Source organism: Phycodurus eques, chromosome 17, assembly GCF_024500275.1.
Source record: "Phycodurus eques isolate BA_2022a chromosome 17, UOR_Pequ_1.1, whole genome shotgun sequence".
Lineage (NCBI taxonomy): Eukaryota > Metazoa > Chordata > Actinopteri > Syngnathiformes > Syngnathidae > Phycodurus > Phycodurus eques.
The window spans coordinates 18848337-18863020 of record NC_084541.1 but is presented as its reverse complement, the minus strand read 5'-3'; the positions used below and the strand labels follow the sequence as shown (position 1 = coordinate 18863020).

The 14684-nt window shown below is 40.9% G+C and overlaps 1 protein-coding gene across 1 annotated transcript in view; it reads right to left on the bottom strand.

Annotated features, from left to right (window-relative positions):
* Window positions 1-4075: 4075 nt before the first annotated feature.
* The window catches only part of LOC133415660 (roundabout homolog 1-like), a 60937-nt gene continuing 50328 nt past the window's right edge, over window positions 4076-14684 (bottom strand). The window contains exons 13-31 of the mRNA XM_061701882.1: window positions 14283-14451; window positions 14003-14169; window positions 13518-13639; window positions 12271-12505; window positions 11786-11907; window positions 11439-11610; window positions 10429-10626; window positions 9836-9862; window positions 8940-8979; window positions 8631-8785; window positions 8193-8534; window positions 8000-8119; window positions 7781-7916; window positions 7205-7360; window positions 6526-6881; window positions 5715-5846; window positions 5381-5602; window positions 5137-5288; window positions 4076-4362 (exon numbers count right to left, since the gene is read on the bottom strand). Of these exons, the coding sequence (XP_061557866.1) occupies window positions 4348-4362; window positions 5137-5288; window positions 5381-5602; window positions 5715-5846; window positions 6526-6881; window positions 7205-7360; window positions 7781-7916; window positions 8000-8119; window positions 8193-8534; window positions 8631-8785; window positions 8940-8979; window positions 9836-9862; window positions 10429-10626; window positions 11439-11610; window positions 11786-11907; window positions 12271-12505; window positions 13518-13639; window positions 14003-14169; window positions 14283-14451 (3038 nt within the window). The 3' untranslated portion in view covers window positions 4076-4347. The remainder of the gene's footprint in view (window positions 4363-5136; window positions 5289-5380; window positions 5603-5714; window positions 5847-6525; window positions 6882-7204; window positions 7361-7780; window positions 7917-7999; window positions 8120-8192; window positions 8535-8630; window positions 8786-8939; window positions 8980-9835; window positions 9863-10428; window positions 10627-11438; window positions 11611-11785; window positions 11908-12270; window positions 12506-13517; window positions 13640-14002; window positions 14170-14282; window positions 14452-14684) is intronic.

Below are 14684 nucleotides of genomic sequence, written 5' to 3'. Positions count from 1 at the left end.
AAAGCTAACCATGCAAAATGCTTATGTCATGCTAACAGCTAACATCGACAGTTGCAGCTTTAGAAGCAGGGGCTCTTTGAAAAACAAACGGTACAGCAGCACATGTAGACAGATAATGCAGTATAACAAGACTTAACAGTTGTATATATTCTTTATCCTCTACAAAAAAAATTACATTACAGCATCTTACCGCATCACTTAAAGGAGTACTAAAGAAGTTCTATTCTTCTTTGTTTGTGCCTGTATGACTGTCTTATACCAAAGCAGGTACACTTGAAGGAGCAGCACAATGAATTGATTTGTGGCATTAGATCATGATGCCCAAACTGTTTAATTATTTACATTGTATTGAATTATGTTAGTACTCTATGTTTGAATAAAGTAGAATATTATAGATAACTAACAATTTTTCCTGATTAAAAAAATAAAAGATTTTTGTATGGTATTTCCATTCATTTCAATAGGGAGAGATGATTTGCGGGATGAGTGTTTTGAGTTATTTCCGTGGTCCCGGAATGCATAAAACTCATATCTCAAGGCACCACTGTACTTATCTGCAAATTTATAAAACCCTGTTGTTGCAAATTGTAGAGTTGTTGAAAAGGCCAAAGAAAGCCAGCACCACAAAACTGCAGTTGATCACTCCAACAAATGCAAAATTACCACACTGAGTTCCATTTGTTGAGCTTTAATGAGAGAAAATTGAACACTGATGTGACATATGGCTCAGTTCATCTGGTGGTGCAGAAGACGCTTATTCCAACAGCAAGGCACTCATCCACTCTTAGTTCTCTTGTAAAGAGTGCAAATGGTTGACAGGGATCAGTTTCACTCTTTTTTTCCCCCCACCAATCAACCATTCTGCAGATCCGCCGCATTTGCTTGACTTGTCCAGGCCAGCTCTTTTTCAACAGATTGCCGAGAAGCTACTGGATAAACTTGGTATTATTGAAATGAAACTTGGCAGAACACACACACTCGGAGAAATACGCACAGTATCACAGAACCCCAACATAAACACTTCGGAATAACCTCCTGTAGACAGCTGTCCTTGGAAACAAGCAAAACAAACTAAGCCAGCAAAATAAAGATACGTGGACAGCCACAGTGTTGTGAAATTTCAGAGAAGAATAGAGCACCGCATATCAGTAGTCACTGATAGTGTAGTGGTTCCTCCACCTGAATTCCGTGTATGTGGTGTGGGTTCAGTTCCCACTGAGTGGTGAGTGTGAAAACGAACGAGATGAGTTGTTTGTCAAAACACTACGTGCACTGGTCCTGACCAGTTTAGGACCTAGTTTGTAGATGCTTTTCACCCAAAGTCTTCTGTGATAGGCTCCAGCTTCCCGTGATGACCACCAAACAGCGTAAGCACTACTGACAATGGACAGATGGACTGATGGAAAGTCATGATCTTTGGTTTCTTTCTGTATTTTATGCAGATGTGATGAATATGGAAACAGGGACTTTTTCCATTTCCGTCTGTTCTGTGACACTTGTCATTGACCTTATGATCCAGTGGCAATGATATTAAGTGAATTGATTCTTTTGAGGGTGAAACTCATAAAACTTTTAACTGTACAGGCAATCTTTCAAGTAACATTTGAAGATTTGAACGTAAAAAACAACCCTGCTTGCCAATTGTGTACTGAAGTTGAACTGCAGCCAAGCAGACATTTTAATTCTGTCTGGGTTGCAATGGATTTTCAGAAGGAAAGATTCAGGCCTTTTTGTATGATTAGGGTGGGGTTGTAATACATGCACTGACTTTCGGTGTTTTGGCTCAGAGTTATGTGGACTGGATCTCAACAAAGCCAAAAAATTGCCATCTATCCATTTTCTCTGCCTCATTCGAGTCGCGGGTGGGCCGGAGCTTATCTCAGCCAACTTTGGCCAAGAGGCCGGTTGCACCCTGGACTGCTCACCACCCAATCGCAGATCAAATATAAACAAAAGAAACATTCACACTAATATTCACACATATAAGCAATTAGAAGTCTTCAATCAACATACCAAGCAAGCTGGAGATAACCAAACCAAGTGCGGGGGGGGGACATGCAAACTCCACACAGGAAAGTGAGTTTGAGTCGGGATTCGAACCCAAATCCTCTCCACAGTGAGGAAGATATACCAATGCCTAGTCCACCAGAGTGGATATTAATTATCATTTTACTTGATCTTATTTTTACAGCTCAGGTGAAATTTATACTAGAAAATGTTATCAACAACATGCAAAAACTGAGATGTTTATCAGTGCAATTTCAGATTTTACAAGCAGCACGCAGGTGGCATATTGGAGAAGGTTCATCAGCAAAGTAAATGGAATAGCCTCATCACATTCCTCACACTTAGCCTCTCTTTATTTCTGTGTTGCTCCTTTACTCACACAAAAAATGGCTGGGTTCACACAACAACAAAAAAACGGTGACATTTGGAAATCTGGTTTAATTTGTAAACAAACAAAGATAGAATGAAAGCTTTTCTTTAATTAAATGTAATGAATTCTTCAGAATAGTACAGTACAGTACTGCAATAAGAAATTAATTGAATATTTTCCATAAGCTTGAAATGTCCTCTTTCCTCCTACTGTTTATAATTCATAAGCTTTCAATACTGTTAGCTGAAGCATAAAATAAATAAACTTAATGAGTTGAATATTTTGCACATGACTGGTTAAGGAAGATTACAAAAGTACAAAACGGGTGCAGACAAGTGTGTATTTGAAGCAATCACTGATTAGCAGTCAGGAGCATTGGCTGATAATTGGTAGAGTGCTGTTAGAAAAACAAAATTACCAAAGTGACCTTTGACCCCAGTCACATCTCAGGTTGGATGGAACTCGATAAAAATAAGTCATATAACGAGTTGACCTTTGGCCTCAGCTACATCACTGTCAAAATACAGAAATCCCAGAGTGATTACATTCATGTTCTTGAAAAGACAGCACACCTGCTTTGCCATGAAGCATTGCCACGACGTGTGTTGCATCTTTCTTTAGCATGAGCAGCAAAAAAAAAAATTTAAATATAAAAATACCACAGGCAACATATAATACACAATTTGTTAAAAATGCAACTTACTGGCAATAACTTCCGCAAACAGACAAATATAATAAATATGCATGTGGCTGACTCGTGTTATGCAAATTGGAGAGAGAGATTAAATAGAAATGTTATATGATCATCATAGGTTTTGTTGACCATGCTGGTTTAGTGTATGGCAAAACGTACAGTAGTTCAAAGTGAGAAATAGTTAGTTGTAGTGATTGCGGGCTTCTCCCATGTTAACTGGGATTGTTCTATTTTTGTCAAAATGAAATTTTGAGGCAAATATTTTTCTTTTTTTTTACAAAAATGAACATTGTGATGTTCTTTAGATGCACTCTGATATTTCAATTAGTGCTGTATTACTGTCATGGAGTACAGTGATTGTATCATATACTGAGGGTAACCTTTCTGATTTCCCAAGCTAATGGAATTAAATCAATTTACTGGCAAACTGTTTTATGAATCCATTTAGGTCCGCATGAGATTAATAGGAAAATGGGGACAGTGGATTTAATTTTAAGAAGTTATGGCCAAGGTCAGGTAAAAAAAAAAAAGAAAAAAAAGAACAGGACTCCGGTGGGTTTAAAAAAAATAAATTAAAAAAAACAGTCCAAGAGCAGGATATTATCAGGATAAAGTAAATATATTTAAGTAATACCTCCGTAAGGAGAATGTGCATGCAAAAATTACACAAAACAGATATTTCACTTCTGACTGACAGCTGCTTGAAATGTAAAATTGAGATCAACATTCATTTTCTCAGAATAAAGTTAACTTATCAAATGATTTACACAGTCCCACAGAATGCGTACAGTAATAATAAAAATGATAAGTGATTGTGCTTTTCTAACCAAAGTAGAACAAACCATACAAGGACAAGATGTACATCACTTATAAAACATTAACACTGTCACATAAAATTTCAATTTGAAGCACTTCTGTGGCAGTAAACAATTTACAAGATGTCTGGAAATGACACGAGTATTTTAGAACACGCGAGAAATGCTCATCATGAACAATATTTTTGTAAACACTCACATCAGCCATAACGTGCGCATTTATCTTACATCACCGGGCGAGCCTTTTGTTCAGGCCCGTGGCAGAGGCTCCGCCAAAATACAGTCCACAGACATACTAAACATGAGCACTTTTTTGTTCAACCAACATTGAGTGAGAAATTTGTTATAGAAAAAGAGCATTTATTGAGCAGTACTTTAGTCTTTTCTGTGTCGACCACTTGCACCCCAAAGTCCCTCAGTGAAGCAGCTGTAAGATGTTTAAGGTGTCATCATAAAGATTCTCAACTTCTCAGGAACTATAAAAAAGAGAGATAACATGTTTAGTCTGGACATAACATACCTGTTGTACTTTTTACTTTGCACCACTTTTTTTTTTTTATATCTGTTTATTATTTGGTGGAGATAATGACATGTCAGGTTATGAACGACCCTTTTTACGAACAAGTAGGGTTCGCCCAAAATTACCTCTATTCACGTAGTTTTTGAATATTTGTATTGGCTCAAAATGACCCCATATTATTATGGAAGAAGACTCCTCTTCAATGAGGAGCTGTCGTCCTCCTACCCTTTCCCCCTCACTCCAAAAGTTAAAGCGCGATATACAGTTATCATGTTTCTTTATAAAATTGTATTTTGGCTTATTTTTATATTGTAGTGTATTTATCTAAAACTATGCACTGACACAAAAAAAAATTCATTAATTTTGGGGCTGGAACGGGTTTACTGCCTTTCCATTCACTTCAGTGGGAAACAGTTTACGAACGTTTCTGATCACAAACAGTCATGGAACTAATTAAATTCGTAACCCGAGGTTCTGTTGCACTATAAAGTGTATGTTATGTTATGTAAGTGTATGTTATCAACAACATGCAAAAAAAAATCATTTTTCACCAACATTTATTTGTTTCAGTACAACTTTGTCAATTGTTGTCATGAGGTCCAAAATCAAGGCTCATAGCATCCCATAACCTCACCTCTCTTTCCCAAATGGTTCCGGATTCACCGATGTACAGTATCTCCATAATATCTTCACAATATCTTGGTTTTGCCTATTTTGACGCCTGGCTTACCTCATCTACTCCCACAGACTCCATCTGTCCTGTGTGTTTGATCCTCACGTCTTCAGAAGCTATAAAGCTGGATGCTTTGGAGTCATCAGGCTCACTTTGAGCTGGACCTGCTGGGAAAGAGGGACAACTGTACAGAAGAATGTCCCCACATTCTAATCGGAAAAAAAAGGAAGCATTTAGGGGTCACTAATCTATCAACTGGACATGTTGCAAAGAGAGCAGCACAGTACAATCTATCCAGTACCTGAGTGCTGTTTGCTTTTGCTGCTTGCTTTTCCCCTCGGTAGAATCTTGCGTATGTCTTGGCTCTCGCACTCTTCAAATGGAGCCTCTCTGACTCGGTGAGTCCCGGTGCTGCCTCTTCGGCCCCGGGCTTCTCCAGAACCCGTCCGGGGTAACGTGGCCCCCCTTACTCTCGAGTCGCTATGGGATAACTGACTGGGGAAATTCAGAGGCATGAACGAGTCTGGAGGAGTGAGTGGATTGGGGGACAGAGTAGAACACACACAAATCCAAATATTTAACTCTCTTGAGATATTTATTGGAGCACATCCTCTGTATAAACCTGTGGGTTTTACCGTCATTGAAGACATCTTTGGGATGGTAGCTTGGTTGCACACACTGGTTCTGCTTATACCTTCTGGGCCTTTTCTGCATTATTGCAGGACTCATGTTGCTGTCTGTGGACATGGGACTGCTGGGTCGCTGACCTGAGATTAAAATAAAAAGGAAAAAAAAAAAACACAATTTCAGATTATTTCCAATGTACAGTACCTGTTGTCTGGGAAATGTACATCAAGCTGTTGTCAAGATCCTAAAAAGACATTTTGTTGACTTATTCTTCTTCGAGAAAGCCGTAATGTCACGTAATGGACGAAGAGCCGCAAATGACTGAAAATGCTCGATTACGCATGCCAGGCCAGTAGATGGCGTCGTCCTTACTTAAAGGACCATGACGCATGCTATGCAACTTCTTGTTCTTCCTGGTCTTATTCATAACAGTCTTTTGAATACACTTGGTCAGCATATACTGTATGCGTGTTTAGAATTTGAATTTGTGACTCCACTAATAGTTTGTAATGTTCTTACTACTTCAAGTAACTGAAGGTATATGATCTTTCCGATAGGTACACAACTGGTATTCATTTCTTTTGTATACTTTGTTAAATATTTCTGATAATTTGTCTATTTTTTAATATTCTTTTCTTTGTATTAATCAGCTGAGCCAACAGTATCTTGCTCAAAGGTACTTCTACATTGCGCCAAGGGAAGTGGGGATTGAACACCAAGCCCACAACCACCAGGGTGAGTGACAAAGTCATTTTTGTTGTCTTATTCCTGTACAAAAGCCATCTGGCTAAAATACATTTGCGCTCCACGTCACCTCACCTGACTCCTCTGGGTATCGGCACATACGCAAGCCTTCTGCCTGGCTGAAATCTCCATCCGTGAAGAAAGATCCGTCTGAGGTGCTGATGATGCTGGACCTGCCTGATGATAAGTTATCCTCGGATGCAGAGCCCCAGCTGTTAACCATGGACCCTGTGACCGATCTATCCAGCTCCCCCGTGCTGGAGGCGGGGGTCTGTTCCAGCCTGTGGCAAAGCAGCTTGTGCGGGGAGTGGTGAGGTAACTTTTGTATGTGCTGTTGGTTTTGGTGCAGATGGTGGTGGTTTTGATCATGTGCTGTCTCCTCCTCTGCGTCCTCGTCTTGCTCGTCAGTGTCCATGTAAAGGGGGGTGGAGCTGTGTTTGGGGGGAGAAAAGGAAAGGGTGGCCATCGACTCGGTGGCTTGAGAGTAAATTTACAATTCAACCACTACAGTAACTAGGTGCACATGCACTTTGTCCACATGATTGTTTTTTTCCAAAACAAAATGATTAGAAACAGGTGTCAGTATACATTGCAGTTCTACAACCACAATATACCAAAAAAAAAAACATTATCACAATACTGCAGTGGCACAATGTTTTATATATGTTTTGTATTGATACGCATTAGACTCATTACAGGCTGTATTAACTATGTCTGTAATAGTTTATACTGTAGTTTTGATAAAAATGCTGACCTGAGGTGGTTGATTCCATCGTGCACACCGTTGCTCATGATGATTCCCTGCGGATGTGTAGCAGTTTGGTGACTACAGGACATGTCGGAGGGAGATGATGCCGCCCCTCGAATTGGTGGAGTCGGGCAGCCTTCTGTTCGTCTCTCTGCATCAAAACTGAAAAAAAAAAAAAAAAAAAGACAACTGATACAATGGCAAACTGAATAAAAGATCATTTCTAAACCAAACCATTAAATGAATTGCAAATCATTACACAACTCCTAAGTGACTGTGCATTAGAGGTTTACGTTTTTGGTTCTACTCCTGATTTGGTGGTGGCAAAAGTGAAGTGAAAAATGTTGTCCTGACTGTTTACTGTTAAAACCTGAGTGCATTTAGTTTTTAAAAACCAGTTTTATTTGAATGTGCCGTTCAATTGAGACCATATAGAACGACATTAGTTTTGCACGTTTGTTTTACTGTCATTCTAACACTTATTTTGACCGTAATTGGGCTCTAGAAAGAATCATTGCATTTAGAAAGGGCAGCAGGCAGATCCCAACTCGACATTTGTTAATAATTCAAATACAAGTGCACCTCTTCTCCATGGGGAGGCTGTACTCATCACCGTTCCAGGCAATAGCATGAGGAGGGGAAAGAGCATCTCCCCAGCTAACAGCAGTATGTTTTGGAGTCTTCATGGCCCGCGGTCCTTTCTTTTGATTTTGACTTCCTGGGAAATTAGTAGAAGAGTCAAAGTTTGCGCCTTTTGTTTCAAACGAGTGAAGATGTGAGAAGTGAGGCCCTGAGCGTTACCTGAGGTGCTGTTGCTACCCCTGTCTGAGCTGTGGTGCGAGCCTCCCATGCTGTGATCTTGGTTATGGTTGCAGGCGATGGTTTTGTGATGGACTAAGCCTTCATTTCCTTGTGGATGATCTGAAGAAAGAGTCGTGTTTAAAATGTGTATCAGCTTATTTTACCCTCGCAGTCCGATCGGATCCTCGTTTACCTTTATTTAGAATGTTTTGCTCTATGATATTGTATTGCATCTGTGTGGCCATCTCTTTTGGCAGTGGAGGAGGGTTTGGTGGCTGATTCCAGCAGGGCATGTCAATTGGCTCCAAGGCATGAGCCTTGTTTTTAATACTGGCCTGAATAAGTTGGGTGGTAGCGTAGGGGATTGGTTCATATGCATCTGACGAATCTCCTCCCGGACTTGCGTAGCACAAGTTGGAATTGTCGAATGTCTTGATGTCGTTGAGCTTCTCGCCGAGGTTGACGTCAGTATAAATAGCTGTCTCAGAGACACGTTTGTTATCTGGGTGCTTTCCATAGTTGGCAATGCAATCGGCTACAGACAACAAATAACAGCAGCAAAAAAATAAGAACAAAAACACAAAGTCACAAGCTGTTTTGATATTGTGTCAGAGACCTGACATGCACTAACCCGGCCGGCTGTATGTTGTCATGTTACTGTCACTGGTGCCGTTGCCATTATTGCAGCAGTTGATGCTGCAATCCTTACGATTGGCACATGAATTTGGCCAATTGTCTGGCAGCCACAGCGGGTTCATAGGTTCAGCCATGCCAAGAAAGCCGGGTCTGCAACAAGGAGAGGGCCATCACTCAAAACCTGCTCTTCTCACAGATTGAAGGAGCACACAGCACTCAACAGTTACAACAGGTACACAACGCCTCCTAGTGTTTCTACGATGCTGCTGCAATTGAAATCCGGGAGAACCAAAATACCACTTGCCTGCCAGCGCTGCACACAGATTCCCCTCTTTGATATGCAACTGCAAAATAAGGCAGAAAACATTCGTTGTTGATGAGCTGTCACAAACAGGAAGTGCCAAAGGCAAAGAAGAAAAATGACAGACAGCAAAAGTTGAAGGTTTACACCAACTTTAGTTGGGGCATAAAGTCTGACTAGGTTGCTTCAGTAGTCACGGAGGTAACAGAAATGCTTTCAATGTTTTATCTTAATGTCACAATTGAATCTGAAGAACATTTGTGCCCCATATCTATTTTGGATAACTTACTATAAGTGGATCGATTTTCTCCTACTCGAATGAAGCAAACTTTGTATAGACCCTTCCACAATACATTCAAAGTGTAAGGTAACCAATAATTGTAATTAAATAGCCATTGCACTGTGGCAACCGTTGTCCTAATAATAGTCCTCCTTTTTAAAATTTGTCAGCATCTTCTAAGATAAATACATTGCATCGATAAAAGCAGTAAGACAAACCTGGAAACTTTGTGTAGACAATTTAAGGAAGTTTGTTTCTTCCAACATAAATAAAATCTTAAAGGAAGAAAGGAAAGCCCTGTCCTACAAATCAAAGACCTTTTGGGATTAACTAAAATTAAATATAGTGACTCAGGTCCTCCCTCACTTCCAACATCAGTGGCCTCTGACCTCACGCGCAATAATTCCAACAGACACACTTCAAAACCATTTTGAAAGTCTTCTCAGAAGATTGGGAGTTGCTGTCGTAGCAAACGAGAGACTACGGCAACTCCATATTTGGACTTCATGAAATTTAAGTCCCTATACCTTTGGCCACGCAGTGCATTATAGTCTAGTACACATAATTGTCGTGAAAAACAGAAAGATCCACACAAGTGAGCAAACCAAATTGTACTTACCTGTTGGTGTAAATGTGAAAGACGGCACTGTGCGGACACACAAAAGAGTGTAAGTTCATGCAAGCACTTCTATGGCAAACAATCACAATAGCTACTCCTCCCTTCATCTGTGCGGCGCTGCGTGCCCACCAACCATATTGATGGACCATCGAAGATTTAAAATCGTCGGTATCTATCTTAGCCGAGTGAAAAGGTTAAACAGAGACTTGATGGATAGGGGAAATTGAACAGGGATCTTGAAGCAAAGATAATGGCAGCTTGACAAGCTTGTGTGTCCAAACACAGCCGTGAGAAAATGACATGTTAAAGCATCTAAAGGTCAACCTTTAAATGTCTACGGCTTCTAATTGTGTCTCAAGTCTTAGTGCCAAAAGAATCATTTGAAAACATTATCCGCTCCACTTCGACACACGAAAAAATATCATTAATAGAAGTAGATAAAGTACCTTACCTTACTTATATTTACACAGCACATTAGTCATTCCTCAAGGATAAATAATTGGCCAATATAGTTCCGCAGTAAATTACCACCTATCGACATAATATATACGTCATATAAATATAAATAATATAAATAAGAGGAGATGACATACCCTTGCGGATGCCGGTGTATGTGCTGCTGAGGCCGCTTCTCTTCTTACGGTGACGATACAGCCACACGCTGAAAATCATGAGGATGAACCAGCAGGTGGCGCCAATGCCTGCGATAAAGGCCGGTTGCTTCACCACGTCGGAAATGTGCGAGAAGGCGTCCTTTCCCTCGCTGAGATCCATCATCTGACCAGCAGAGTCTAGGAAACGTCAGAAATTTCAGAGTAAGATAATGCCGTTCACTGTTAATTGCAAGTACGCAGACTTAATTTATGAGGCTTCAAATTTGAATCATGACTGTATGAATGTTGATTATGGAGTTTATCATTGTAAAATGTGCCTTCATGATACATAATGAACGGACAGCGAACACACCAACTGGGTACCAACACCCACATCCACGGCCACACCTCAATCGATAAATGATTCAATATGAGCTTAGCATGTCTGCCTCACAGTTCTGAGGTTACCCCGGCTTGCTCCCACATTCCAAAACATGCATGTTTGGTTTCACTGAAGACCCTAAATTGTCCACCGGTGTCAATGTGAGAATGAAGGCTCGTTTGTATGTGCGCCGTGATTGACTGGCAACCGGTCCAGTGGGTACCCGCTCACCCAAAAAAGGAGCTGCGATAGGCCCAAACGAGAACAAGCGCTATGGATGGATATGAATGGGGTTGGCTCGTCCTCTTATTCCCACTCAATCTTCATTCTTCATCATGATAAGACATTTGACACTAGTACGCTTCCAACTTTGTGGAAGCGTACTAAACTATTTTCAACTTTGTGGAAATAGTTTAGGGAAGGACCTTTGCTGTTTCAGCATCGAGTGGACAAAACAAGCTCCGCACAGGCTTCTGATTACAAAAAAATAAAAATAAATCTGCTGCTTCGGGGACACCACCTCGATTTTTCTTCAATACAAGTACCATATAGATGTGATAGGTCCTTCGACACTTTTACGTATCGTAGTGTCTAATCACAGTTTGTCGGTAGTAATTAGGACCCTTACCAAACTGGAAGAATATGACCTTGCTCTTGACCCCAGGTCCGGCACCATTGCTTGCCGCGACCTCGACACCGTAGCGAATCCCCGGCGCCAGACCGGCAACGAGCAGGGAGAAGGTGTAGCCGTCGACTGACTGGTTCACGTGATAGCGACTCTCATTACCCAGGCACCAGATCTGTCAAGAGGAGAAGGCGAGGAAAAGACGATGACAGCGATTGCCTTAGGGACGCGTCCGACAGCACCGAGTGGCATCGGTGGGACCTCAAAGCCACAGTTTAGACTTGAAATGGAATACGCAGGGCTGTAAGCGTGACTCGAGGGGAGCGAAAGGGTGGGTATCCTTTTCGTACCTTGTACTCCTGAATGACTCCTGCCTCCTCCGGGACCGGAGGTGCTTTCCACGATATGAGGACTGCAGTGCCATTGGTATCACCCTTTGTTACTGTAACATCCTGGGGTGCTCGTTTTGGCGCTACAACGACAGAACAGATAGAGATACAGGATGTTATTATGTATCCAAATAAATGTCATTCATGGTTCAAGATAATACACATAATATCATCACATATTGCTAAATTAAATGAATACCGCTCGAAAGGTGCCACTCCAAAATCATTATTATAGTTGCTAAGGTAGAAATGTTTATGCACCTTTTGGATTGATCGCAAAAGATGCAAGTGTATCGAATGAAGTGTCTCAGTATACACAGCAATATCTAATTTTGTTGTAGGCATCCAGTCCACATATAATAGACCAAACCGCTATGATAGCACAACAGTAATATTCCCCTTCCAGCTATGGATAGAGATCTTCGCTACAGAATCAGAAAACTCACCTTCTTCCAACGTTCTGATCACCTTCACCTCACTGTCAGCTCCCTGGAACTCGTTAAAAAAGGGGCGCACTTTGAACTCATAGATGGCGCCTCTCCTGAGCTGACCGATCACCACTCCGTCCTTATGTGGGGCACGTACGTCCAGCGCACTCCACTGACCCTCAGGTTGACCGTGTTCAGCCGAGGGCCTGTACAACAACTTGTAGCCTTGGATATACAGCGAGTGCTTTTCGACCTGGTGCAGAAAAATAAAAAAAATGTGAAAAGGCATTTTTAATGAACCTCTTGTATTATATCTCACGAGACTGTGAAGGTAAGATATCACTGCAAAGCCCAAACACTATTCATGTGTTGCTTTTAAGTATGGCAAAATATGTACACGCACGCACGCACACGCACGCACGCACACGCACTGGCATTAATACATTCCCAAGTCTATTTAATTCTCGTTTCTGCCAATATGGCTTTGTGCGTTCGTGTTGAATTCACCTTTTGGCATTTTGCTGAGAGGATATGAAAAAAACAAAATACAAACATAAAACAGTCTAGTCTACTACTATATCAATAGTATAAAAACACAGAAGGGAGTGACTATTTGCTTAGGCGGCCCTTGAAAAATTGGAGACAGCCCAACAATTTCTTAGGGATGTCTTAAAAAAAGGAATAACCTTGCAAAAAATGCCCTTTACTAAATTTATATTTACCTCGTGACAACTAGTGTTATTCAATTAAATACTGTGTTATACTATAAACAAAAGAGACATGTATGGTGATAGAAGATGGGGATATTAACTGAAGAATTTTAAGACAAATATGAGTGCTGCTTAATTATGCACAAAATAATGAATTGTCAGCATTGTTGCTTTCTCATCTTTTCCTCATTGCTTCATTAATGCGTCGCTTAACTGCCAGATGCCTGTCATTGATTTGGTTTACTACTTCTTGCCTGATCTTCTTCTTGGCCATCATTGCAACAGCAAAGATTTTCTTATTCTGCCCAATGATGTTTTTTTGTCTTTTTTTCCCCCTCCTATTTGATTTTTTCATTTTGGAGAATCTAATAAAGAAAGATGCTCCAAAATGAAGACCTGAGCAAAGCGTAACCATAGCGACCGAAGTGTCGCAAGACAAACACTCAACTCACTTTAGGTCAAAGAACAACCAAAGAGGCTTTGGTTGCTACCTTTCTCCACATCTTAATTCCCAAACAGTGTGAAAATGTGTCAAAGTTATTTCAGTCAACTCACCATCCAGTTTACCCGGACCGCAGAGGGTGACACAACCGTTGGTGTGTTTAGGTGGATCACCACATCGCCCAACTCCCTTTGGATGTGACGAGGATCTGTTCCCTCAGCAGTAAAAGTGATGTCTTTTGGTACAAATGAGACAAAACACTGGAGTTATGTTCAAATGGGAACTCAAATTGTGGAGTCTGAAAATGGAACCAGAATGGTCGGCCTGGCTGAATTTTATATCAGCACCAAATTGTACACGTGAAGATTCCCAATACCCATGTTCTGCTCATGTTTATGTCACACGAAATAAATTCACTGAGACATTAAGAAAAATGTTACTAAAAGAGATATGCTACATGGCTCTGCACCCAACATTAAATTGTGGCAATCAGTTAAGATGTTTTTCCACAATACTGCTTAAACAACAAACAAATTGCAATTAAAATAATGAATTCCTTGGCAGAGGTTTCAAATAACTTCATAAAGGTGCAACTGACCGAGTGTCCGGATGGAATCTGAGATGGTGCTGGGGTCACTGAGGCCGTAAGCGTTGACTGCTCTGATCAGAAAAAGGTAGACGGTGCCCGGCTTCAGGTTCCTCAGGACAAAGCTCTGCATCTTCACATGCTCGGCTAGTGTCACCCATCTGCTGCCTAAAGTATGACTATAGAAGAAATGATAAGGACATAGTGTATACCATATAAAATAATGTAAGGTATTTAGTGTATGGAGAATATAAGGAGCTAGTGAACATGGCGCGTAATCTACACATCTCACCTGAATCCCTCGATGAGATATGAGGTAGGCGTTGCACCTCCACTGGGGTTGGTTTCCCATTGTAGGGTGACGGAAGTGGGGCTGATGTCAGTGATCTCAGGTTTAGTCGGAGCACCGGGTATCAGGTTGGGGCCTGAAGGTCGGCTGGTCTGGACCACCACCCCGAACTCTGACAAGCAAAAAAATGCAGAAAACCTTGTTAAACATTGATTGTAATGCAAAAACAAATTGTGTTGAAGTTCAGTTTTGTGTTAAATACCATTCAAAATCATTCAAGCTTGTGCCGAAATAGCATAATAATACTTGAAATTATGAGGATTGGTTGTGAGTGCGTGTTTTGGTCCCCTACACTGGTGTCAAACTCATGGCCCGGGGGCCACATACATTAAGTGGCCCATAAAC